Source organism: Mustela erminea, chromosome 4 (genome assembly GCF_009829155.1).
Source record: "Mustela erminea isolate mMusErm1 chromosome 4, mMusErm1.Pri, whole genome shotgun sequence".
NCBI lineage: Eukaryota > Metazoa > Chordata > Mammalia > Carnivora > Mustelidae > Mustela > Mustela erminea.
The window spans coordinates 148,191,339-148,217,058 of record NC_045617.1 but is presented as its reverse complement, the minus strand read 5'-3'; the positions used below and the strand labels follow the sequence as shown (position 1 = coordinate 148,217,058).

The 25,720-nt window shown below is 40.6% G+C and overlaps 2 protein-coding genes across 2 annotated transcripts; both read right to left on the bottom strand.

Moving 5' to 3' along the window:
- Positions 1-17,251: 17,251 nt before the first annotated feature.
- Positions 17,252-17,687, bottom strand: LOC116587653 (histone H2B type 1-M). The gene has a single exon (XM_032338280.1). It carries the CDS (start codon positions 17,639-17,641, stop codon positions 17,261-17,263), a length of 381 nt encoding a protein of 126 aa, XP_032194171.1. The 5' UTR covers positions 17,642-17,687; the 3' UTR covers positions 17,252-17,260.
- An 890-nt stretch (positions 17,688-18,577) lies between these two features.
- On the bottom strand, positions 18,578-19,338 carry H1-4 (H1.4 linker histone, cluster member). Its single transcript, XM_032338244.1, has one exon. It carries the CDS (start codon positions 19,265-19,267, stop codon positions 18,608-18,610), a length of 660 nt encoding a protein of 219 aa, XP_032194135.1. The 5' UTR covers positions 19,268-19,338; the 3' UTR covers positions 18,578-18,607.
- Between the last annotated feature and the right edge of the window lie 6,382 nt (positions 19,339-25,720).

Below are 25,720 nucleotides of genomic sequence, written 5' to 3'. Positions count from 1 at the left end.
TTGAAGCCCTCAGCTCCCTATTTAAGACAGTTATTAAAAAAAAAAAAAAACTTTATTCATGGGGTAGGGGGTAAGAGAGCACAAGCAGGGGGAGATATTTAAGAGTTAAATAATAAAGAGACTATTTAGAATATTGTGAGCAGGGTTAAGGGATACCACCAAGGAATGATGGAGGACGTTGGGCTGTTACTCCTAGTTCAGAAGAGGCAAGAAAGGAGAAGGAGCAGGCTTTGAAGAGAGGGGTGAGTATAGGACAGAGCTGACCAACAGGAGATCAGATGCTTAACCAACTGAGCCACCCAGCAACCTTGGGCTTTCTTAATTATAGCCTGATACACTCACTTCGTTTGCTGGGCTGGATTCTGGAATAGTCTCATTTCCCATTGATCCTTGGTCTCCAGTTAATTTAATCTGCCCCCCCCCCCCCCATACTGACTGGCTACTCACATTTTAGTCACTGAACCACCACCAGCAAATCACGAGGGAGCTCTACCCCAGAGCTAAAAATCAGATTGAATTTTAACCAAATCCTCAGGTAATGTGGGTGCACAGAACAGGGAGGGAAGCACTATTCTAGGGAGCTGTCCATACAGTTGCTTGTATCTTCACCCACGTGGAGTGCCCCATAAAAAGAGGGCATAAACGACCATATATTATTACTAGATTCCCTTTTCTTCCCCACATTAAAAACAAAACAAAACAAAACTCACCCTTTTCAATTCTTTGTCTAGGGTCACTTGTTATCTCAGCTTTGCCATTAGTTTTATTTGTTAGCTTAAATTAGCTTTATGAGTGATGGATAAATGGAAGGAAGGCAGGCAGGGACAAGGGGCCCCGCCCAAAGAGGAAACAACCCGCCTGAAAGGGTTTTATACCACCTTAGAAGGAACCCTCCACCTTTTTCTGTAAGATAGATAGGTGAGAAAAATCTTATTGGATTACAGGCACAGGAAGGGCTAATCAGATTGAAGCAGCCCAGCAACCACCCCATAAAACCCGTAGACTTAGAAACTCTGGGACAACCACTTCGAGTCCCCTCCCACCTTGAGAGCTGCTTTGCTGTCACTCAATAAACTGTGTTTTGCTGCCCACCAGTCTGTCTGGTCTACCTCTCATTCTTCAGAGTGGTGTGAACAAGGACCGTGGGCACTATCGGAGAAAAAAATCCTGTAACACTAATACTACCTCTTTATTCATTTACCATTTGAAAATTTAATATATTTTTCATTATGGGTAAAGTTGAAAGCCACAGACTAGAGCCAACACTGTAGAGCCCATTTTAGGAGTGATGATTTTTTCTAACTTTACTCAAAAATTTCTTCCCATAAGATTGCACTCAGAAAAGGGAATTTCTTTTTGCAAATATGTGATCATTTTTAACACACTGCCTGGAAACACAAGACCTTTGTGGTCTGATTTATTTCCAATTTGGGACAAATATGAAGGGTAACAGAAGAAAAACAGGTCAGGGCGCCTGGGTGGCTCAGTGGGTTAAGCCGCTGCCTTCGGCTCAGGTCATGATCTCAGGGTCCTGGGATCGAGTCCCGCATGGGGCTTTCTGCTCAGCAGGGAGCCTGCTTCCTCCTCTCTCTCTCTCTCTGCCTGCCTTTATGCCTACTTGTGATCTCTCTCTGTCAAATAAATAAATAAAAATCTTTAAAAAAAAAAAAGAGCAACAGGTCAATAGCTCCAGACAATTTGCCCCACAAGTGTAACCATTGGGTTTATAGGATTTAAATCATGGGTCTAAATCACCAAGCCACTAAATTAAATGTGTGAACTTGAAACAGATAAACTTGGCCTCTATGATATTGAAAAGTAGTGAGGACTGGCCCGAACTGCTGTCTTTATTCCATGCCTACATGAATTTAGTGAACACAAACAATATATATGCAAACAGAATAATCCAAGAGTTGTGTTAAAATGATCATGATTTTGTAAGGAAAGACTTTTGGGGAAAGGATTACTGACGGGCTGAAAGGGGCTATTGCAATACGGAAATTGTGACCATTGCATCAGATCTGCAAGCTTCTACAAGGTTAGGCAAAAGGGGTTTTGTTGAGGGAAGAGTAAACAAGTCTAGAAAGAACCTGAGTATAGGAAGGTGGGTGGGGGGGGGGAAAAAGTGCCTTGATCAGAAAGCAAATCAGAAAATCTTTTACCCTGAGGCCAGCCAGTTCTGAGGAGGGACGCTTAGGAGGCTGAGGGCAAGTCAAAGCCCAGGGCTCTGGGGAGTGGGGAAAATATAACAGAAGTTTGGTGGACAAGCATATTGTTCTGATTAGTGAATGGGGACAAGTGGTTCAGCTAATTATTTATGAGGCAAAGAATGGGAATCAGAGGGTCTTGTCTGGCCTTGTCCTAGGTAAACGAAATTTCATCCTTGAGTGTTATCTAAGTCATAAGGGGAAAACAAGATTCCTTGTTTTTGGAGCACAAAGGTTGAGGGGTATTGCTCTAATCATTGCTGTTTTCCAGGATCAAAGTGTCACGTAAAGATCAATATTGTCAGTTACAATCAATGACATCTCATTTCAATCTTGTTGGTCTGTTATTTTAAAAAGTTCAAAATGTAAAGATATTAGACACATTTGGTTTTAATGTAATCTGAAATGAGATTACTGAAACATAATAATTATGATAGAAATACAAGTTGGATAACATAAAAATTGTCCCCATAGAGCTCCTGAATCTCAATTGTTCTAAACCCCTCTAAGCAGTGAATATTTGATGATGAGGCATTACAAATCATTAATTTAAAAGCAAAGTCTATAAGTATGCTCTGGTGGGCTCATTATCTATAAAAATTGTCTCCAGATCCAAGAACAGTGATTTTTTTTTTTTTTTAGGTTTACATAAGATGTATCTCCAAAGTTATGGTAGATATTAACTTCCATATAATATTTTTTATTTATTTTGCTCTATGATTGTGGTGTCATGAAAGTTTTACAAGTTTTTCTTTGCCTTTCTCAGAAAAGCATTATGCTAGAGTTCTGGAATACATACAATGTTTTATCATTTTGTGATGTTTACCACATTTTTATAATAAATTTTATAATAATGCACATTTTGTATTACACACAAAATGTGCATTAGAATGTCTTCCTCTTATTTGGTTCTGGAAAAAAAATCATGCATAGATTTAAACAATAATGATATAGAAAAAATAGGGATGAGGGGAACAGCAAGTATAGCAGTATTAATATTAAACAAATTTTAAGGCTCAACTATTAGTGGGGATAGAGAGGACTTTTGGTTCCAGTGTGGACAACAAGATATTCTGGAAAGCAGTCTTGAAGCAAAATAGCCAAGGACTTGATAAATGGCAAACACACCCTAGCACATCATGGCCCAGATAACAAGAAACCAAGGAAAACTCCCCAGATCTCCCAGAACAATACATACCCAGGAGCTGAAGCCTGACTAATAAACACATGAGATTGGGTTCCCTGGAGGCAAATATTAAGATACTGCACTTCTGTCAATTAATGGCAGCCTCTTGGGGAAAAGAGAGTTCTAGGCCTTTTAACTGAACTGAAGACACCTAGCACAGAACCAGGGCTCTTTGAGAAAACACAGGCGGATGGGCATGGGGAGAATCTAGCAAAGATCCCTACAAAGAAAACCGGTTCCTCTCTGCAGGGGTCTGTGGAGGAGGATAGAGGAAATTTGCCACAAAGATCTACCAAAGCTTCCTAAAATTAAAGTGCCGTGGGTTTGAGCGCCCTCTAGTGCCACCTGAAGGCAAACTTAAACTCCTTCAGGAGGAAGCACCTTGAACCCAAGTTTCTGTACATATAGATTTATTTTCTTATTCAGAAGTTGTTTTTTGAGCACATATTATATTTCAGGCACCCCCTAGGAATTTGGGGCGTCCAAATATAGACTCATAATAAATGTGACCTAATCTAGGAGGAAAACACTTTGAAGAGTCAGCCTTCCAAACAAAAAAAAAAGGGCCTTAGATCCCCTCCTCTCCTTCAGCCAAAGAATTTCCTATATTGAAGTTATCAGAGACTATAAAATATTTACTGAAAGCTTAAGGAAATAAAAATGAAATAATACAGTCAAGGAGCAAGGGACAATCAAAACCAGGTGTATTAAAACAAAAACAACAACATGAAAGAGAACTACTAAAACTGAAAAAGAGCTATAGTCCATAATAATAAGATAAAAATCCACTGATAAGATGTAACCTTTAGGGCCTTGAGGCACTGATCACATAGCCACTGTGTATGGCAGTAACTTCCAGAATCAGTAGAAGATCTTCAAATTTACAATTGTAGGGCAACCTTCTATATACAACTCTCAGAAATTCATGTAATAACCAGGGAAAATGCTTATGGTTATAGAAGATTGAACAACAGGATGAACTAACTTCATCAATCTGTGATTCCTTCATTTAACACATAGAAAATCCCTGAATTTTTCAAAGTACACATTTAATAACTTCAAATTTTCAACACTGGCTTCAGAAAAGGTAACAATACATAGCAAACTATCAGTTTCATATATCCTGCACTCTTTTGTCATAATCTAACTGAAGGGCAAAAGAAAGGACTTTTTAAAGATAGTAAAAATAAAACAATCTCATATGCTTGGAAACTAAAAGCGTACTTCTAAATGTACATCGTTAAAGAAAGTAGGTAATAGAAATACCAATGAATAGACCTAACCAAGGAGGCAAAAGGCCTGTACTCTGAAAACCAAGAATTACTGAAGAAGGAAATGAAAGATGACACACACAAATGGAAATACATTCCATGTTCATGGATTGGAGGAATTGCTATCGTTAAATCGTCCATACTACTCAAAGCAATCTACAGAGTTACTGTGATTCTTGACAAAGTACTACCAGTAGTTTTCACAGAACTAGGATAAATAGTCTTAAAATTTGTATGGAACCATAAAAAACCTCAAATAGCCAAAGCAATCTTGAGAAAGAAGAGTAAAGCTGGAAGTGTCAAAATCTCAGAGTTCAGGAAAAAACTACAAAACTATAATAATCAAAACAGTATGGTCTTGGCACAAAAACAGATCAAAGGAACTGAATAAAGAGCACAGAAATAAACCAAACTTTTATGGCCAATTAATCTAAGAAAAGGAGGTAAGAATATACAATGGGGAAATGACTCTTTCTTCAATAAATGGTGCTGGGAAAACTGGAGAGCTACATATGAAAGAACGAAAGTGGGTCACTTTTTATACAATATACCAAAATAAACTAAAAATGGATTACAGACCTAAATGTGAGAACTGAAACCTTAAAGCTCTTAGAAGAAATCATATGCAGTAATCTCTTTGATAATCTCTGTTTGCCAAAGCAACATTTTTCTAGCCGTATCTCCTGAGGCCGGGAAAACAAAAGCAAAAATAAACTCTTGGGACTACATGTAAATAAAAGTCTTTTACACAGAGAGGGTAACCAACAACAAAACAAAACCAATTAATCTAAGAAAAGGAGGCAAGAATATACAATGGGGAAATGACTCTTTCTTCAATAAATGGTGCTGGGCAACCTGCTGAGTGGCAGAAGATACTTGCAAATGGTATGTCTGATAAATTGTTAATATCCACAAAATATAAAGACTTATACAACTCAACACCAATAATAAAAATAAGACTGAAAAATGGACAGGCGATGTGTATAGACATTTTCCAATGAAGGGACACAAATGACCAACAGGCATGTGAGAAGATGCTCAAATCCGTAATCACCAGGGAAATACAAAGAAACCAGAATGAGATACTGCCTTACACCTGTCAGAATGCCTAAAATAAAAAAAAAGAAATAACCAGTGTTGAAGATATGGAGAAAAATGAACCCTCATGCTCTGTTGGTGGGAATGTAAATTGGTGCAGCCACTGTGAAAAACAGCATGGAGTTTCCTCAGAAACTTAAAAATAGAAATGCCATATGGTATAGCAATTTCACTACTGAGTATTTACCCAAGAAAACAAAAACAGTGACTAGAAAATATACATACACCCTTATATTTATTTTAGCACCATTTACAATAGCAAAGATGCGGAAGCAGCATCTATGTATGCATAGAGGAGTGGATAGAGAAGATGTGGGTGTGTATATATGTGTGGAGTGTGTCCAGATGTAGAATGTAATATTAGCCATAAAAAGAATGAGATCTTGCCATTTGTGACAATATGATAGATGGATGGACCTAGAGGGTATTATGCTAAGTGAAATAAGCCAGACAGAGAAAGACAAATACCATATGATTCCACTTATATAAGACTCTGAACGACATACCCAATGAACAAACAATGAAACAAAAAAGCAGAAACAGACCCATAAATACAGAGAACAAAATGATGGTTGCCAGAGGGGAGAAAAATGAGGAGATGGGCAAAATGGCAAAGGGGAGGGGGAGGAACGGGTTTCCAGTTGTGGAATAGATAAATCAGGCGGCTGAAAGGTACAGCATAGGGAATATAGCCAATGGTATTGTAATGTAATAGCTTGTATACTGACAGATGGTGGCTACACTTGTGGAAAATACAGCATAATGTATAGACTTGTCAAATCACTATGTTGTTAAAAAAGGTAAAAATAAAACAATATCAAATGCTTGGAAACTAAAAGCACACTTCTAAACACATGGATTAGAATGCATATCATGAGGGCAGCTATGTAATATTTTGAGATATATATGAATGGGAATAATATATATAAAACTGTTGAATATATTTGTAGTGGTATTAAAAGGGAAATATATAATATTAAATACATATGTTCAGGAACAAGAAACACTGAAGATACTTAAACTAGATATTCAACTAAAAAAGCTAGAATAAAAGTGGGAGTAGATTGAGAATTGGACTTAGAATCCTTAGAATCTGTTGTACTGTTGTGAATGATGTCTGGCTTTTTCATTTCAATTCCAGATAGGCCATTGCTCATGTACAGAAAGGTTATGAATTGTTATGTGCTGCTTATATACCCACCAACCTTACTGAACTCTTATGAGATCTAAATATTTCTAAATTCCCATGGATTTTTACATTGACATATTATTTTTAATTTGTCAATTTTAAAATTTAAAAAGAAAAATTAATAGAAAAACTAGGGATGATCCATAAACCAAACGCTTGTTCTTTGAAAAACCTAATAACAGACAAGCCTCTAGCAAAACTAATTAGGAAAAAAAAATTGTCTGTGCATATGGGGATGGGGGGCAGGGGTAGAGGGAAAGTTATGGGAATAAAGAAGAGAATGTCACTACCAAAACGAATGTCACTACCATGAGAATATTATGAATAAGTTTTACAAATGAAAAAAGAAAAGGATAGATTTTTGTATCCTTTTACATAGATAAAAGATTAACAGAAAAGGATAATTTTCAAGAAAAAATACTAAGTGATGAACAAGGTGAATAAGCAAATTATGATTATAAGGAAATAGGATGGGCAATTTAAAACAAAAATCTCTTCTACGCCCTTCAACTCAAGTGATGCCAAGCACAGTTGGGTTTTACAGGTTTAAGTGAAATTGAAGGAATCGATAATCCCAATTTTATAAAAGCTGTTTCAGTAGGAAATAGATCTCTTACCTTTTTTCTTCTGAAAATCTATAACCTATTATCAGAACTGAACAGGAACAATACAAAAAAAAAGACAGAAAATCATAGTTTTGTCTTACTTATGAACATATACTTTAAGAAAAGCTCCATTTAAAAAGCAAGCAAATGGAATCCAGGAAGTTATATTATTTAACATATAACAGTATATCATGCAGCTTATTCCAAGAGTGGAGAAAAGTTTAACATCATAAATCTGCCAGTGTAAGATATTAGTAGTGTAAAACTGTGGTCATCTCCATAGATACTGAGAAATTATTTGCTAGAATAGAATAATTTTTTATCATACATGTTTTCAACAAACTAGAAAAGAGGGAGTAGATGTTTATTTTATATGGAGTAGCTACAGTGAGCATAACATATAATGACACAATTTTCAGATTCCTGAAAAGTTAAAAAAAAAAAAAAAAGGACAAAAGTTCTGTGGTACTACCCCCATTCCACATGGCACCAAGGCCCAGATAGCACCATGAGACAAGAAGTATAAAAAGGATAAAGAAAAATTCAATAAGGAAAAACTGTTATCTTTAGTTTTTGAAAATAATGTCATTAAAGAAAGCCACAAGACTCTATAAACAATTTGATCTAATAGAGCACAATAGGATTGATTAGTGGATATATGATCACCACATAAAATTCATGGCTTTTGTATATATTAACAATACCCTTGTTGGAAGCAAAGCAGGAAAACCAGACATCATTTCCACCAGTATTTCAGAGTCTAAGGAGTCTACGTCAAAGAAAAAAAATTCCAAATCTATATGAATAAACTATAAAATGTCCTTGAAGGACATAAAACAAGATTGATTTCATTTAAGAGGCAGACATACACCGTACTATGTTTCTGTTTTGTGATGACGCCATATGCCAGGATGTTCATAAATTCCAGAATAAACTAAAGTTTTAATGTGAGGCCACAAAAGTGCACTGAAGTTTTGGTAACACTGTAAAATGCACATTCGTGAGCAAAAACAGTGAAGAAGATTCTAAGAAAGGGAAGAAAGAAAAAAGAGAAAGAAAAGAGGAAAAAAATGTAAAGAATGGTAGGTTTTGACTTAGGACAGGCACTTTAAGAGGGGCTAGGGTCATCTTAGGGATATAGCCTTGATCTGTTAAAATTATTTTAATATTTGCTCCAGTGTTTAAAAGTCAGCCTGAGAAGAGGGCTCAGAGTAGCCTGGCTAGAGTTTGGTCTAAACTTTACCTGTTGTGAATTGAATTAATTGCGAATGTAAGGTTACCAAGAGATGTCTTTAGTGTAGTGGGTTAGGGCAAGGACCCCGGGTCAAAATCAGAATCCCCCCTGCCACTTACTAACTGTATGACATGGGGTAAGTATAATTTTAAGATTGAGATGACTCCATATACATGCGGGTAATTGGGATAATAATTCACAAGTGTGTTATGAGGATTACACGATTCACATCTGGAAAGAACTGGGAAACGTATCTGCGTATTTGCAAACAACTACAAACGTGTTTTTAAGGTAAATAAAGATAACTGGGAAGGACAGTGTTACCTGCTCCCAAGGCTTCACTGTCTTTTGTGGAACGTAGGGACTTCTGACTTCTTGGACCTTTTCCTCCACTAAAATAATAACAATTAATAACATTGTTAGAATTACATAAAGGTTAATTTATTGACATTCTATATTAGAGCGTTTTGGTCAATGTCACAGTTTATATTTATTTTCTGACTTCGGAAGAAATTAAAATTTTGATGTGCCTCAAAAAGTACCCTGGGGCTTGTGCCCACTGTGCCTAATGGATGGAGGACTGCGTGCACCTGACCATGAAATTAAAACAAAACAAAACAAAACAAAACAAAACAGAATTACCAAGTAGGGTATTATCCACAGACACATACATAAAAGCGCACACGAAATGCTTTAGAAATCTGCGGACCAGGAGTACCGGGTGTGCAAGCCCGCTGCTCCGCGGACGTCCCGTGAGGGTCCCTCGGCCACTGCACAAGAGGGACGGGGCCGGCTCACCCACAGCCGGGCAGGAGGGACCCCGGGACACTGCTGTCCTGCTGCTCGGGCAGGACAGCACTCGGCTCGGCGCTCTTCTATGCGGACCGCCCAGTGTCCTGTGGCGAAGGTCCAGCCTCAGCTCTGCCAGCCCGGGTGACCAGCCTCTGCGCACCAGCAGGGGGCGCCGCGGGAACCCGCCCAGCCGAAGGCGACCAGAAGCAGCCAGAAGGCGCGCGACCCCACGGGGGAGCCGGAAGGACGTAATGTGACGTAAGGCTCGTTGGGGCAATGGGCGGGACGGGTGCGGAGAAACGGCCCAATGAGGGGACGGCGCGGAGGGCGAGGCCAGGAGACGGTGATAAGGGGGCGGGGCTTGCCAGGCCTCAGCACGTTTGTGCGGACGCGGAGGGTGACAGTGGCCTTGCCAGTAGGTAGGACTCTTCAGTTCCAGTTTACACCCGAGTGTGACTGCGTTGGTGTTTGGTACTAGTATTTCAAGGAAATCCCCTCTTCTGGTTGAAATCTCAGCTCTCTGGCGCGAGTCCCCGGACCGGCAGCATCAGCAGCACCTGGGTAATAGAGAAATCGGATTCTGCTAGAGATCTAGCGGGTCAGAATCCGGGAGACGGGCTCCAGTAGTTTACAGACTACTTCAGGTGATTGGGTGCACGCTGGAGTTTGGGACTGCTTTGAAGTGTCGCGTTTCCCTTAGTTCCGATGCTGGGGGTGACTCCGCCAATGGCAGCTGAGCTAAACCAAGCCGTTTACCTTCCACAGGGCTTAGGTCTTACCCACTCAGACTTGGACGCCAGAGGATAAAGGGAAAAATAAGTTGTATGTCTGGAAAGGCGAGATCTAGGAGAAGGATTGGACTCGACACTGAGTGCAGAATTCTATGTCTCCAGATTTTATTACTCATAACATCTCGTCTACAGACGTGTGGCCCTCACTTAGACTTCTCCATCAAAGGTACTCGTGGTAAATAACGAATTCCCAGTTGCTGGGCCTGTAAGGAAGTAAATTCTGTTTTTACAATAAAAACAAAAAATAAAATGAAAAAGCCAAACACTGTTTGGGCTCCTCCACTTAGCTTAGGCTCTCCTGATGAGGCAATGTACAGCAAACCAGGATTGGATCTGGGCAGAATATTCACATTAACCAATCATTCTCAGGCAGATCACTTTTCATACTTCGTAACTTCTGTGAGCTGATTGCTTTACTGTTTGCATTCATTTTTTCTCTGCATTCATACATCTCCCCTAACTGAAGAAATAAAGAGTTTGTTAGGTGTTTTTGCCATCAGCATTAACATTTGGTATGCAAGACAGGTAGTTGTTTTTACGTGTGCTCATATAACTCTCTTTAAATGCTACCTACTCTTTACTCATCGTTTGCATGATCAGATAATGAGTCACATCTTGTTTAGTCAAGAGATATTCCTGAACAAAATGATCTTTGTTCCAAAACTCCAACTATCTTTGTTGGGGATTTAACTACTTGGTATTCAAGTAGTTCAAAGGCTCATATTTTCCTTGAGTCTTTGACCTGAAGAGAATTGGCGACTCTAATTCTCATTTTTATTCAACGACAAGGAAAATGTAATCGTCACTAACAGTTGTTAAGTGATTACAAAATATCCATGCCTGATTTAAAGCTTTGCATGACTTACCTCAATCCTTAAAATAATTCTAAGGTATAATATGATACTCTTTTTTTCTTATATAAATGGGGAAAGTGAGACTTAGAAACGGGGTCACTCATTCTGCTGAGCCATTGCAACAACTCAGCTCTGGACTCTCTCTTGTTACAGATGCATGTGTCCTTTAGTTATGATAGCTGCAAATCATCATTGAGAGCCAACCATGTGTCTGGAACAGCCTTAGACCTTAGGGAGTCAGCAGCATAAAATCTAACCCTATCCAGTGGAGCTTACAGTCTAGAGAATGGGAGGAGGAAATAATACTCAAATTCATATCAGTTTTGCTAAGTGTAATGAAGAAGAATGAACAGAATAAATTAAGAATGGTATAGAAGGGCGCCATCTTACTTGTGCTGGTCAGAGAGTGTCTCCCAGATGTGGTAGCATTGTAATCCATCCACTCACCCCAACACCCGAGAAATGTGGGGAGTATTTCGTGTGTAACAGGTGGTACACCCAGATGAAGCATCCCAAACATGACAAGGTCTATCCCCTCATCTCGCTCTTTTCCCTTTCAGCTTTCTCTGACTAGCATTCTCTGGCTTCTCTTGGGTCTTCAGGCTCTGTCTCTCCTTTCATAGTAGCCATTTGCTTCTGTTTTTTTTGGAGTCTCTCCACTTCTCTCACCTTTATTCTTCCCCCTATGCTCCTCCATCTTTCCTAAAATGTAGCCATAACTTGGTTGTGAGACATAATGTTTTGTACTTATGAAACACAGCTTAACCTTCATGTCTGAACTTATAGACAAAATTCCAAAACGTTAGTCCTTCACTTTTCTGCATTTCCTGTTCCCTATCCATGGTAGCAGGTGTCACGGTTATGAAAGGAAAAGTCACTCAAATGCTGCTGTTCAAGTAAAGCAAAGAGAACCTTTCTCACGTGTAGCGCCACGCACTCACGCCAGCAAAATGAAGGTCAGGAACTCAGAACTTCCCCTAACATTATCTCCACTTCTCCTCAGTCTTCTTTCCTGCAGCCAGGGTTTGGAAGGCAGTTGGGAGTATAAGTCAAGGAGGAGACTGCTGAAGCCATTCATCTGAATAAAGTACAAAAAACAGCCTTCAGTAAGAACACTCCGTATAAAACTTTTGGGTTCACAGTCGATCTAAATAGCCAAAACTATGGGACAGAACCATCAAAAAAGCTGATTGTTGGAGAATTCAAGTTATGGTCAATGACAGCTCTCTAACTCATAAAAATGTGGATTTTCTTAGGACTATGTGTGTTTAAAGCAGTAATGTTATCCAAAGGAAGGTGTGGCCTTTGCCCTTTGCTGGGAGGTGATGTCTGGGCCCTTGGAATGTCCTGCAGGATAAGAGTATCTGTTTAGGAAGAGGTCTTGGGCTGCATGGGAGAGTGTAATAATGTCCTTTGTGTTGGGAGCTTTAGGCCATGTGGCGTTGGGACTATCTGCAGAGGGACTGCGGGCTGTTGGGACTATCTGCAGAGGGACTGCATGTGGACAGTCAACAGTCAACCATGTTTATATGATAAAGGCCTGTGGTTGGCAGTATGTATTGTGTTGTTGTAATGTTGTGTTGCAGGAGGCATTAACACTCCCCATACCCACAAAGGAAAAGGATTACTAGAAGCTCTGAGTTGGGACCCATTAGAGACTCTGTTCATGTGCCTCTTACCTTGGCTTATAAAAACAAACAAACAAAAAAAACCTTTTAAACTTAATTAACATATTGTGTATTACTAGTTTCTGAGGTAGAATTTAGTGATTCATCAGTTGCATAGAACACCCAATGCTCATTCCATCAAGTGGCCACCATAATGCCCGTCACCCAGTCACCAAATCCCTCACCCATCGCACTCCAGCAACCCGCACTTCCTTTCCTAGAGTTGAGTCTTTTATGGTTTGTCTCCCTCTCTGTTTTCATCTTATTTTATTTCTTTCTTCTCTTCCTCTATGTTCTGTTTCTTAAAATTCCACATAGGAGTGAAATTAGCTTGTTTTTAATCAGTATCCTTTTGATATTATAAACCCCAACCTTGACTATAATAACTTTTAGTGAATTCTGTGAGCCATCTGTGAGAATTACCAAATAGGAGGATGGTTTTGGATGTCAGACATGAGGGTAGTCTAATGGGACTGTTCCTTAACTTTGCACTATATCACAACGATATTAGTATTACTATATTCTGTTTATTACTTACATATTTGGATGAATATTTTGCCTTAATTTAATGATTTTTGTAGTTTCCATATGAACCCACTCCTTTTCACCTGCCAGCATATTTCCACAGAGTGATAAATACTTTTTTAGGTCTTAGTGGCTTATGATTTAAAAAAAAAAAAAAAAAAAAAAAAAAAAGCAAGCAATTAGCTATAAGTTTCTTTGATGATCTACAAACCTAAGGGCTCCAGAAGGTCAAGAACAACTTCATCTCTCTTTATATCTCTAGTGCCTGGCCCAGAGACATTCGATGACTACCTCTTGAATGACTGATTTATAAGAAATATTCTGAATCATTGGCATGGTACAATTGAATAGGGAATTTTGACATGTGTCAAGGATCTCCTTAAAGGTCTTCATGACTAAATTATGCTCTTTAATTTCTTCTTTTAAAACATCCTTTTGCTACCTCTTAATCTGTTACCTTGCACTTTGAACATGGTAGGTTATTTTTAAGTATGACTCATTCATCAATTCAAATTCTACCTTTGAAATACATTAATTTAGCTTTAACTTCTTGTTCAACTGCAAATTTTATTAATTTATATTTTTCCATATTATTTCTTATATTTTCATAAGCCAAAGTATTTTCTAGGGCTGTTCCTTTCTATTGTATTCATTTTCACTTTTGTTTTTTTTTCTCACACCTGTCAGTTTTGTTGGACATTCCTACAAGCATCATGAATGGGAGATTTGCTGTACAGGTAGCTGGTTAGGAGTTCTCAGATGAATTCATTCAGTTAATCCAGTATTTTCTCTAAGTACCTGCAATGTGCTGGTTTTATACAACTGAACAGACCACTGTTTGATCCCTTATAATCTCAGGAAAAGTCCCTCAGGACATCATGTGGGAGTTTGATTGGTTTTTGTCTCTGTGGATAATGGTCAGTGTAGTCTAATTTCCTGAAATTAATTTCCTGAAATAAAATTTGGCCTGGGAATGCAAGTATGGAGGAACACTAGGAAATCTACCTATACTGCATTGTAGCAGGATAAAGGAGGAAAAGCACATGATTCCATCAAATGCAACAGTTCACACAGCATTACTAATAAGAACTCTTCAAATATATTTAGAAGGAAACTAATCAACACATACAGATTGCACGCTCACATTTGCATGCAGGCAAACAAGGTTTTCATAAGGCATGACCTACCAAAGCCACTTCCATGAGAAGGTAGACAAAGACAGTGATGTCTGCTAGCACACCTAACATGGCAAATAGTTTGTGATTTTAGCTAACGCAGTAACGTGATAAAAGTAATTAACAGAAATAGAGGAAAGAATATAAAACTTTTGATTTGCTAGAGATAGTATTATGTGTAAAGAAAATGAAAACAGGCCTTTAAATCATTAAATATTGATTAGAATTGATAAAATTTAGTAATGAAATAGATATAAGGTGCATGTAAGTAATCAATTTCTCAATCCCCCTACCCCCGAATTTATAACAGTTTTTCAGTCTGATGTCATGTGCCAGAAGCGATTAGAAAGCAGAACCTTGTGAACATCGGCCTTACATTTGTTGGGAGAATTTATGGGGCTTAGTTTACAGTGTAACAGCATATCCCCGCATTGGTTGTATGAGTTTCACTCTATTTCATTTTTCATTACATGCATAATCCGCCAACTCTTAAAAAGTCTCAGCTATGATCTTTGAACATTGACACCAGTACCATTCTCTCTGGTTCTTTCTGGTACCCTGATTAAACATATGGTAGCCAAATTTACTCCTAATTCCAGATCTTTTAAATTACTTTCACATTTTTCTCCCCACATTTTGGATCAACTGTGCTTACAGAGTCCATGTTAATTCTTCATCTGGGGTCAGTTGACTATTTGGCCTATCCAGCCAATTTTAATTTTCTTATGATTAATATACAGATAGATTCATTTGTAGAATTTGTGTTTTTTCTTTCAAATCGTTTTGAAAAATTCTAATTTTCTTATGATTAATATACAGATAGATTCATTTGTAGAATTTGTGTTTTTTCTTTCAAATCGTTTTGAAAAATTCTTTTTATTCTTAGTCCCTCAGCATATTTCAAACAGTCCTTTTTTAAAAAATATTTTTTAAAGATTTTGTTTATTTATTTGACAGAGAGAGATCACAAGTAGGCAGAGAGGCAGGCTGGGGGGCGGGGGGGAGCAGGCTCCACACTGAGCAGAAAGCCTGACTCGGAGCTTGATCCCAGGACCCTGGGTTCATGACGTGAGCCGAAGGCAGAGTCTTAACCTATTTACTGAGCCACCCAGGCGCCACCCCCCCCCCCCACTTTTTAAAATATATTAAAGTAAGCAATCTGAAGTCTGTTTCTTTTTATTCCTTTTGTTTCCAATTGTGTGCTTCTCTTATTCTTGATCAGTGTCTTGTTGAATTGTGTGTTGATTTTGGTTTTGAAGTTGCTCCTGCATGCTCTTTGTTATCTTACCTGTGGGGATTTGTTGAGAACTCTACAGAGGATCTGTATTTGCATTTTCCAGGTGCTCAGGGGTGTAAATTGAACTTGGGATATTCCTAAATTAATTCTCAGGCTGGGTGTTCTGAATCCCTGTGATTTTAATGGCAGAAACAAGTGAGTTGTAGTCCAAATTCTCGGTGGCAGAATCTACCTCGCTCAGCACCCAGACTCAGGGCACACTCTTGTTGCGATTCTCCATGGTGAGTGTGGGTATGGGCATGTGTGTGTGTTCATTTCCAGTTCATCCTACTGTGAGGATGTAACTGGTGAGCTTGTCAGCTACACCACGAAAAATTTCTCATCAGTGTTCTTGGTGAACTCTGAACCATTGGTTGCTTTCCTCCTGGCCCTTCCTCTAGCTCCACAGCTTCTTTCCCCAGATTTCTTTTCCCCACAATAATCCATTGCCCAGCAGCAGGAACCTTTTATGCCACAGGACCTTGTGCAGCAGAAGCGACATCCTGCTAGGGAGGGCTTCCCTTCCTTTCCTCCCTCCTCAGTCCTTGCCTCCCATGGACAGGGGGAATGAGTCCAGGGTACTGAGAAGGGGCCCTTGGTCCTGGGGTAACTATTGCCCAGTTGGTCAGACACCTTATGGGAGTGAGTAGTGGGGCTTCTCTCTCGTGACCTGGAGAGCTTTACAGCTAAATGCTGCCAGAAGACTAAATGTTTAAACAGGACTTCCTAGGAGAGAAGCTATAGTAGATGATGGGATTTGAAGGCCTAAGACAGGACAAGTTCCCTTTCCTGTCCCTCTGTGCCCTTGGATTACAGCACAGACTCCCCCCATGCACACCACCCCCCACCTTGGCCCCGCCAGCTGAAGGGGAGCAATTGCAAAGGTCCCAGAAAAGCCTAGGTAAGATTTCCGTGAAAACTCATATTGTCTTCAGCTTTTTTCAGTATTACCTATCTATAAGCTAAAAAAAAGAAAAGTTCTGAGCAGAACAAAGTTTTCAAAGACTACCCTTTCTGCATCAGGTAAAAAGAGAGCCTTTCCAAGTCCTTGAACATCACAATTAATTTGGAGCTCTGAACACGGAAACAAAACCTCTACCCTTGGAATGGTATTTCCACTTAAAATTGATATTTAGTTTTGTGAAACTAAAGGAACAATGCCTGTACAGAACCGTTTTTGGTGTGAGCGCTTAATTTTTGGTGGGTATTGTAACTAACCGGAAAACATACTTGCTACGCAGACTTGGAAATTAAAGTCCTAGCCAGATTTAAATTTAGGAGACATCCCGAGAATAGCTCTCGGAATAAGGATTACAGCTCATTTATTGAGAGCATGCGTGGCTCTGAAAAGAGCCTTTGGGGTTGATGACAGGATGCTTACTTGGCACGTTCACTTGGAGCTGGTGTACTTGGTGACGGCCTTGGTGCCCTCGGACACGGCGTGCTTGGCCAGCTCCCCGGGCAGCAGCAGGCGCACGGCCGTCTGGATCTCCCTGGACGTGATGGTCGAGCGCTTGTTGTAGTGCGCCAGGCGGGACGCCTCGCCCGCGATGCGCTCGAAGATGTCGTTGACGAACGAGTTCATGATGCCCATGGCCTTGGACGAGATGCCGGTGTCGGGGTGCACCTGCTTCAGCACCTTGTACACGTACACCGAGTAGCTCTCCTTGCGGCTGCGTTTGCGTTTCTTGCCGTCCTTCTTCTGCGCCTTGGTCACCGCCTTCTTGGAGCCCTTCTTCGGGGCTGGAGCGGACTTGGTGGGCTCAGGCATCCTAGCGTCAAGTTAGAACAGTAGAACTAAGAGCTAGAAAAATAATCGGGAGCGCCAAAGCCCCGTTTATTTATAGATGCGGTATTCAAATGAGGTTAGCAAGATTTCGTTCCCGATTGGATTAATTTTAGTGTGTCGTCACAAATGCGAATGTAAAAGCTACTTGCAGGTCCGGCTTTTCATTGGCTGCTTTGTTACTTTGCTTCGACCCAATGAGAAGACCTAGAGTAGACTGCCCAAAGCTACTATAAATACGCCTGCGAAGCTCTTGCATTGTAGATTTCACAGGGAACCAATGAAACTTTTTTGAATAGGTTAGCTTTCAGGTATTTTGGTATAGACAACTCCTTGCGGACAAATATGGCTTTCTACTTGGACTCTGGGCTGCGGGATAACTGGTGGCCCTGCTGAGGTCCTAGAAGGTACCGAGTTAATACTCACGCGGATACTCCTTAAGAAGCACGTATCTCCTGGCCGCCAACCTAATAGATTTACGAGCAGGAGCTCTGCAGTGTGCCGGGGTGTTTAACACCTTTATGCTAATACTTTGCCTTTACTGACGGAGAAAAAAAAAAAGTGGCTACGAAAACTGTTCCAGATCGGTTTTCCTTCCCCGTACGGTCACTTCCCTTCTCGCAGTCAGTGTGCGCGAATTCATTTCCCAGCAGCGGAGAAAGGAAAGGGGCGGGAATAAACACTCGGCGCACCGTATAGGGACATCAGCGATCTTCTGTGGATCTACAACTCCCCAAAACCATTCAGTTCCTCGAGGGGCCGCCTGTAGCTGCACCTCGTTGCGGGGAGAACCACCTCCCTGCGCTGGAGGTGCCGCCCCTCCGCGGTGCGTCTGCCCTCCCGCCACGCCCCCTACTAATAGTGTGCAACAGCTCTTTTCCTGAGGTCTGGGGTGGCTCTGAAAAGAGCCTTTGGGTTGTGTTGAGCTTCAAAGCAGTTGGCCAAAGAAACTTATTTCTTCTTAGCTGCCGCCTTCTTTGGCTTGGCTGCCTTGGGTTTGGCGGTCTTTGGCTTGGCCGCCTTAGGTTTCACCGCTTTGGCCTTTGCAGGGCTCTTGGGCGCCTTCTTGGGCTTGGCTGCTTTCGCTTTTTTCGGACTCTTTGCTTTTTTGGCTCCTGCAGCCGCCGCGGGCTTCTTCGCCTTCTTTGGGGTCTTCTTGGCGCTCTTCTTGGGGGCGCTGGCCCCCGCGGCCTTCTTGGGCTTCTTGGCCGCCCCGGCCGCCTTCTTGGGCTTGGCCGCGCCCGCCTTCTTGGCCTTGGGCTTGGCCTCGCCGGAAGCCGCCTTCTTGTTGAGCTTGAAGGAGCCCGAGGCGCCGGTGCCCTTGGTCTGCACCAGGGTGCCCTTGCTCACCAGGCTCTTGAGGCCCAGCTTGATGCGGCTGTTGTTCTTCTCCACGTCGTAGCCGGCGGCCGCCAGTGCCTTCTTGAGCGCCGCCAGGGACACGCCGCTGCGCTCCTTGGACGCGGCGACGGCCTTGGTGATGAGCTCGGACACCGGGGGCCCGGACGCCTTGCGCTTGGCGGCACCGGCGGACTTGCGGGCCTTCTTCTTTACAGGCGTCTTCTCGGCAGGGGCCGGAGCGGCGGGCGCAGCGGGCGCAGTCTCGGACATGCTGAAGGCGGGCGCGGGGAGAGCAAGTCGAGCCGGAAGCAGAGGCACTGGCCGGGACTCGGGCCGCGCCGCTGCGCCCTCCCGTTTATATAGGGCGGAGCTGCGCGGTGATTGGTGCGCTGTCCAGCCCGCCTCGCTGGCAGCCGCAGAGTGTCCTCTCGGATCCCGAGTTGTGTTTGTTACACCTCAAAAAATGCCAAAAATATCAAAATTCTCTACATCGAATCGCCCGGTTTTTCTCACAAAATGATCCCCGAAGCCTCAGGCTTCACGCTGGTTTCAAATTATGAAGAAAGCACAAAGCTTTATGCCAAAAACTTGCAATATTTCCCGCCGTGCTCTTCAAATTTCAACTCAGAGAAACAAAACTTTCTATTTTCTTCGTAAATTATAAACCGATCTTTAAGTGTGGAGTTTTCTGACCTCTCAAATAGGATTCTCCAAGTGGTTAGCTTCCGATGTGTCCAAAAACCATGCCACTGGCACTAGGATTTTTATTACAAATCTGCGCTTAAGTGAGGGAAGTAACACAGGCTCCTCGGAGAGTCCTGCCTATTGAGCCGAGGGCATTTGAGTTCATCAAACTGGTTTAGTTTAATGCCAAGCAAATTATTGCCCATTTGGGGTTAGATTTTGGACCCCTGGGACATTAGTCTATGCACCCATGGTTTTATTTCTGTCTGCTGCATCTTGGTTTTTAAATAATTCTTTAGGATAATTCTTTTCCTTTCTGCTCCCAAGGGTTGGGGGCGGGGCTGTTGCTTCTCCTTTCCCTGGACAACTGCTCCATGAGTTTAGATACCTCGAATTCAGCATATTTGGGAAGGTAAGGGGATCCCAAAACATGGTCAGGGTATACAGATGGAAAAGGATTAATTTTCACACGACAGAGAGATGAAGTCCATAAAATCACTGGCAGTGGAGGGGCACTTTGATGAATTTGCAGTGTTGCTGAGTTCTTTTGGCATAGTCTTCAGGATTGGAGTAATAAAGGAGTTAAATTTGAAATTCAGGCATTGATCGTTGGGGGAAAGAAATGAGAAATGTAAATTATAACATCTCTACTCCCATTATTAGAGAAACCCAGACCCTGTTATTACTCGATAGTTGATGAATATCTAGTCCACATGCCAAATATGGATGACTTCAGTCATTAGGATTATGGCCCTATGCTTCCCAGAGTTCTATAAAAAAGAAAACAAGTTACATGTCGGATTGAATTACAAGTTCAGATTTCCATCTCAGAGACAGATATTTGAAGGACTATGCAAGTTAAGTCATTGCCCTCTGAAGACATCCTTTGCAACATCTCTGAAAGATGGGTTTGTTTAGGTAGCTGCCCAATCAGCAAAGACTACATGTTGGCAATGGACATGTACTAAAGAAAGGACAGGCACTAAAGGAATTATTCCTGGAAAGTGGTCCAGATGGAATTGTCTTGAAAAAGTTGCAAGCCATGTGCTTGAGAGACAAAATACAATTTTGGCCAGTGCTGTAAAGTGATGTGATGCTACTCTGTGGGGGTAGCTGGACACAGCCGTGGACATCACATTAACTTTTAGTTTTATTAATCTTCTCCACACAAAACAGACCCTCTTACTGAAATGAAAAGAGAATACATATCTTTGATACAACATTATTTAATTGTTTCAAATTAGTGTTATTTAAATTAATGCTGGTATAAAAGTGATGTACATTGTCAGTGTTCTTAAAGCCTTAATGTATAAACATTTCAATGTAATTAGTGCATGCTAGTGAAAAATAAATATGCCCTTTGATATATATATAAAACTAAAAAGGAAGAGAGTAAGGTTCTAAAACAAACCAGTCGATAGTTTCTAGGGAAACTGATATATGGGCACTCAATCCCAGAACAGTCTGTTATACTCATTTTCAATGACAATACCTCTTGTAAATGGCTGAAATTTATGCAACTCACTGAAGTTTTCTTTTCAATGTCTGACTTGATTCTGTGTATCTCTTACTATTTCTGACTTGGAGGGACGTAAGCTCTTCAAATTCTGTGATCTTTCAGCTCATGTTTGCTTGTGTCCTATGGTATGGTGTGCTTTCCTATAAGTAAAATTAAGTGATGGACTCAACAATCCACCGCCAACAATCTCACACTTACTAAAGTAAATATTTATTTGACACCCTTCTATGATGAAATAGGAGTAACACCAAAAGGTTCTACTTTATACTATTGATCTGCCAGCTCAGCTGGCTATATTTCAACCACCTAGGGAGTGTATGTGTGTGAGCATGTGTGTGTGTGTGTGTGTATATATATATATATATATATATATATATATATATATATATATATATGTATTTTTTTAATAGACTTTGGAATCTATATTTAAAATATAAGCATTTGGGTGCCTGGATGGCTCAGTTGGTTAAGCAGCTGCCTTTGGCTCAGGTCATGATCCCATGATCCCCCTACCCTTTTCATTTACTGCTGATTCTACTCTGTGCTACTTACATTCTTTCTTAGTCAATGCAATGATCCCGAGTTTTGGGATATATTGTCCCTATTTTACATAGGAGGACATGGGCTTACACAGGCTAAGGACTTCTGAGTTGGCTGTGAAGTACGTCTAGGATTCCAGTTCACATCTCTCTGGCTTCAAAGCATGTGCTCTGAAAGTATGTTCCAGACTGAAGTTCTGAATAATCATTAGAGGTTATGAAATCAATTGAGTAGCAGAGGCCAAATGTTTCTTCCTTTTCTTTCTTTCTTTTTCCCTTCCTCTTTCTTTCTTTTCTTTTCTTTCTTTCTTTCTTTCTTTCTATCTTTCTTTCTTTCTTTCTTTCTTTCTTTCTTTCTTTCTTTCTGAAATAGAATAGGATATTAAATACCAGAGCCCAATTCATTTGGCTTCAGTTACTCATTTAGCTTTTTGACAGTGTGCTGTCTCCCCATCCTCCCCCCCACCCCCCGCTGCAAGGTGAAATGTATTTCTTCAGTGCAGGACCATGGGGCCAGAGTGGAAGGAGTCTTCCTCATGCAATTTCTTGAACTCAGGAGATATTCTCAAGTGCATTAATCTCTAATGAGCTAAAAAAGTAATTTCCTAATATTGACCTTTTTTAAGCCTCTAGGAAAAACCCTGAGTGATGGAAAGTGGGGAGCACTCCGTGAACATTTCTATTTTGGACATGATATCAGTTATGCTAAGAGGAACAGCAATATGATTTGCAGAAAGTTTAAGGGAATGTGAAGCTTGTGCTTGATTCCCTTTACTCCACAGTTCTGGGTTCCGAGCACTTAATTCTGGACTTGGCTATTTTAGTGTTACCATGATTGCTTTATCGAAGACAGAGTTTGGAGAAGAGGTGTTTTTGTAAGACAGATGGTGCTCCCTTCCCAACTTCTTCATGGGAGGTGTTTTTTTTTTTTTTTTTTTTGGTTTTTTGGTTTTTTGGGTTTTTTTTCCCCGCACGGACACGACAGCATTGTAAAGACCACCTGTAGAACTCTGTTGGGACAGACTTTGCCTTTGTGGACTTTTCATCAGTACTCTATCTTAGCTTTTGGCATAGAACATTTCTGGAGATCTTTTAAAAATTTTTATTCTTTTTTTTATAAATCTAATTCAGCCATCAGAAGTGTGGTTGCAAACCATATGATATCTGTAGCCGCCTTGTTTGGAACTGTAAAATATTGGGATGAACTTTAATATCCACACATAAGAGAGTAGTTGAGTGAACTAGGGTACTTGCAGAATTGTGGAATATGCAGCTACAGAAACGAGTCAGAGAGAGAGAGATCTCTGTGAAGTAATAAGGAGTAAATTCCGGAATGTATGGCTAAGTGAAAAAGCCAAGTGCAAAAGAGTATCCGTAGTACATTACCCTCTGTAAGAGAATGAAGAGGTTATAAGAAAACACATTTTCTGCTTATGTATGCAGAAGAGATTCAGAATGGATAAATCAAAAACAAAGGAGTTGAGTTATCTATGGGGGGAAGGTTAGGAGTAGAAAGAAGGGAGAAAGGGGAACAGAATAGCAGGGGTGAGGAGGGAGGAATGGTTTGTTGAGTGTGTCTGTGTAACTCTGACTCTTACAACTATAGTATGGTTTCATGTATCAGCAAAATTAACTATTAAAAGCAATAAAGTTGGGCACCCGAGTGGCTCAGTTGATTAAGCGACTGCCTTCGGCTGAGGTCATGATCCTGGACTCCCAGGACTGAGTCCCACATCAGGCTCCCAGCTCCACAGGGAGTCTACTTCTCCCTCGACCCTCCCCCTTCTCATGCTCTCTCTCGTTTTTTCTCTATCCAAAAAATTAATAAAGTCTTAAAAAAATAAATATAAGCGATAGGGTTGGGGAAGGAACCCACATGGACTAGAAGCACTAACAAATGAACCGAGCTGTACTCACTGAATAACATCATATCCTCAATGGGTTATCCTCTAATAAAAGTATCTCAGGAACATGGCTTCACCATCTGAAACTCCCGATGTGTCTATTAGAATTGACCAATGAAATAAAAATGCTGTAGACAATGAGATTTAGTGTTCTTACGGGTGGAAGAAGAAATATTTGGTTGAAATGAACCTTGGGGGCCTGGATTAGAAGCAGAAGTGTATCTACATTTATATAGGTACAGAGACATAGCTGTGTGTATGTGCACGGATTAATACACACCTGTATTTCCTTGCTCTCTAAGCTGACACATCCTGCCAATAGTGATACTGTCGCAGCAGTGAACATACCTGGCCCACAATCTTTGGCTTGTAAGCATCACTCTCACATAAAAAGAAGCAGGGCTCCTTGGATAAGTGGTGGATCCCAAGGAGATAGAGCAGGGAGAATAAGGGATGGGCTTGGAGCACCTCGTACCAGAAGATAAGGACATGTTTTTAAATAGATGGAAATGTTGAAAAAACATGCTGGCCAGGCTCCAGGAGTGACACATGGCCAAAGCTGGTGTCATTTGAGCAAAAAAATCAAAAGGGATAATATTGGATGTTTTTAACGCCACGAGTAGAATATGTTTCCGTAAATAAATACATACAGAAGGAGAAGGGACAAGTCTGCCCTGTTGCGGGTACAATGCACACGTGGATGATAACATCGCTTGGTGCGAACTTAAGGAGCAGCAGGATTCTCAGACTCAGAGTATCTGCCTGTCTTGCCCAAGATACCTGCCAACAGCGAAGCAAAGGTAGTAGATGCACAGTGGCTAGTCTCAGCAGTCGTCACCTTCACTGAGAGAGCAAGTAAACACGATCCGTAGTAAGACACGCTGAGATGCAGAACTTCTTGCATTAAGAAGATGTTTCCTCATCGTTGTGATATTTCCATCAGACATGCATAAACTCACTCCATTCATAAGAAAACATCAAATTCAAATCGAGCGGCATTCTTCACAGTAACTGATCAGTGCTCCTCATGAGTGTGAAGGTCATGAAAGACAAGGACAGACTACAGAACTATTCCAGACCAGAACAGACCGAGGAAAAACAATCAGTTAATTCAATATGGGATCCTGAATAAGATCCAGGAACAGAAAAAGGACAGTGGTGGAAAAGTTTGTCAAACTGGAAGAGGGTCTAAAGTTTAATAAATGATACTGTACCAATGTCCATTTCCTGTTCTTTTGTTTGTTTGTTTTCTTCTGTTTTGTTGTATTTCCTGAACTGTCATTTTTACAATGGTTATGGGAGACATTAATGTTAGGGGAAGCCAGTTGAGGGATATAAGGGAATTTTTGTACTAGTTCTGCAACGTTCTTATAAATCTAAAACTGGTTCAAAATAAAAAGTTTTCTAAAAACAGTTTCTCTTCATATCTTACCATGATGTAACACTTTTCATAGAAAGAGAAAATATACCTAAATGTGACAGAGATTGTCCATATGGGTGGAAATGTAGATGATTTTTGTTGCTGTGTCCAAGCTTTTATGTTCTTCAAAGTTTCTACCATAAGCGTGAGTTACTTTATTATTGACAAACAACATCCTTCTCTTAAAAATATGATAAAACTTTTTTTTTAAAGATTTTATTTATTTATTTGACAGAGAGAGATCACAAGTAAACAGAGAGGCTAGCAGAGAGAGAGGAGGAAGCAGGCCCCCCGCTGAGCAGAGAGCCCGATGTGGGACTCGATCCCAGGACCCTGAGATCATGACCTGAGCTGAAGGCAGTGGCTTAACCCACTGAGCCACCCAGGTGCCCCAAAACTTTTTTTTTTTTAATGTGTACTAAGTTTCCCTAGACACCGAAGTAGTATAATCTGTGCCCTCTTTCTGCCCTTTATCTGGAATGTTACTGAAATTATTCCTTTGGTTTTTTTTTAATCTAAGATTTATCATAGATATATGTCCATGAACATTATGGTTTCATGTGTCCTGGTTTTGAAATGTATAAATGTAAGATCATAGCATACTTACTCCTGTCTTCCTTTTTTCCCTTGATAAGAACCATCCCTCTGTGTTCTATT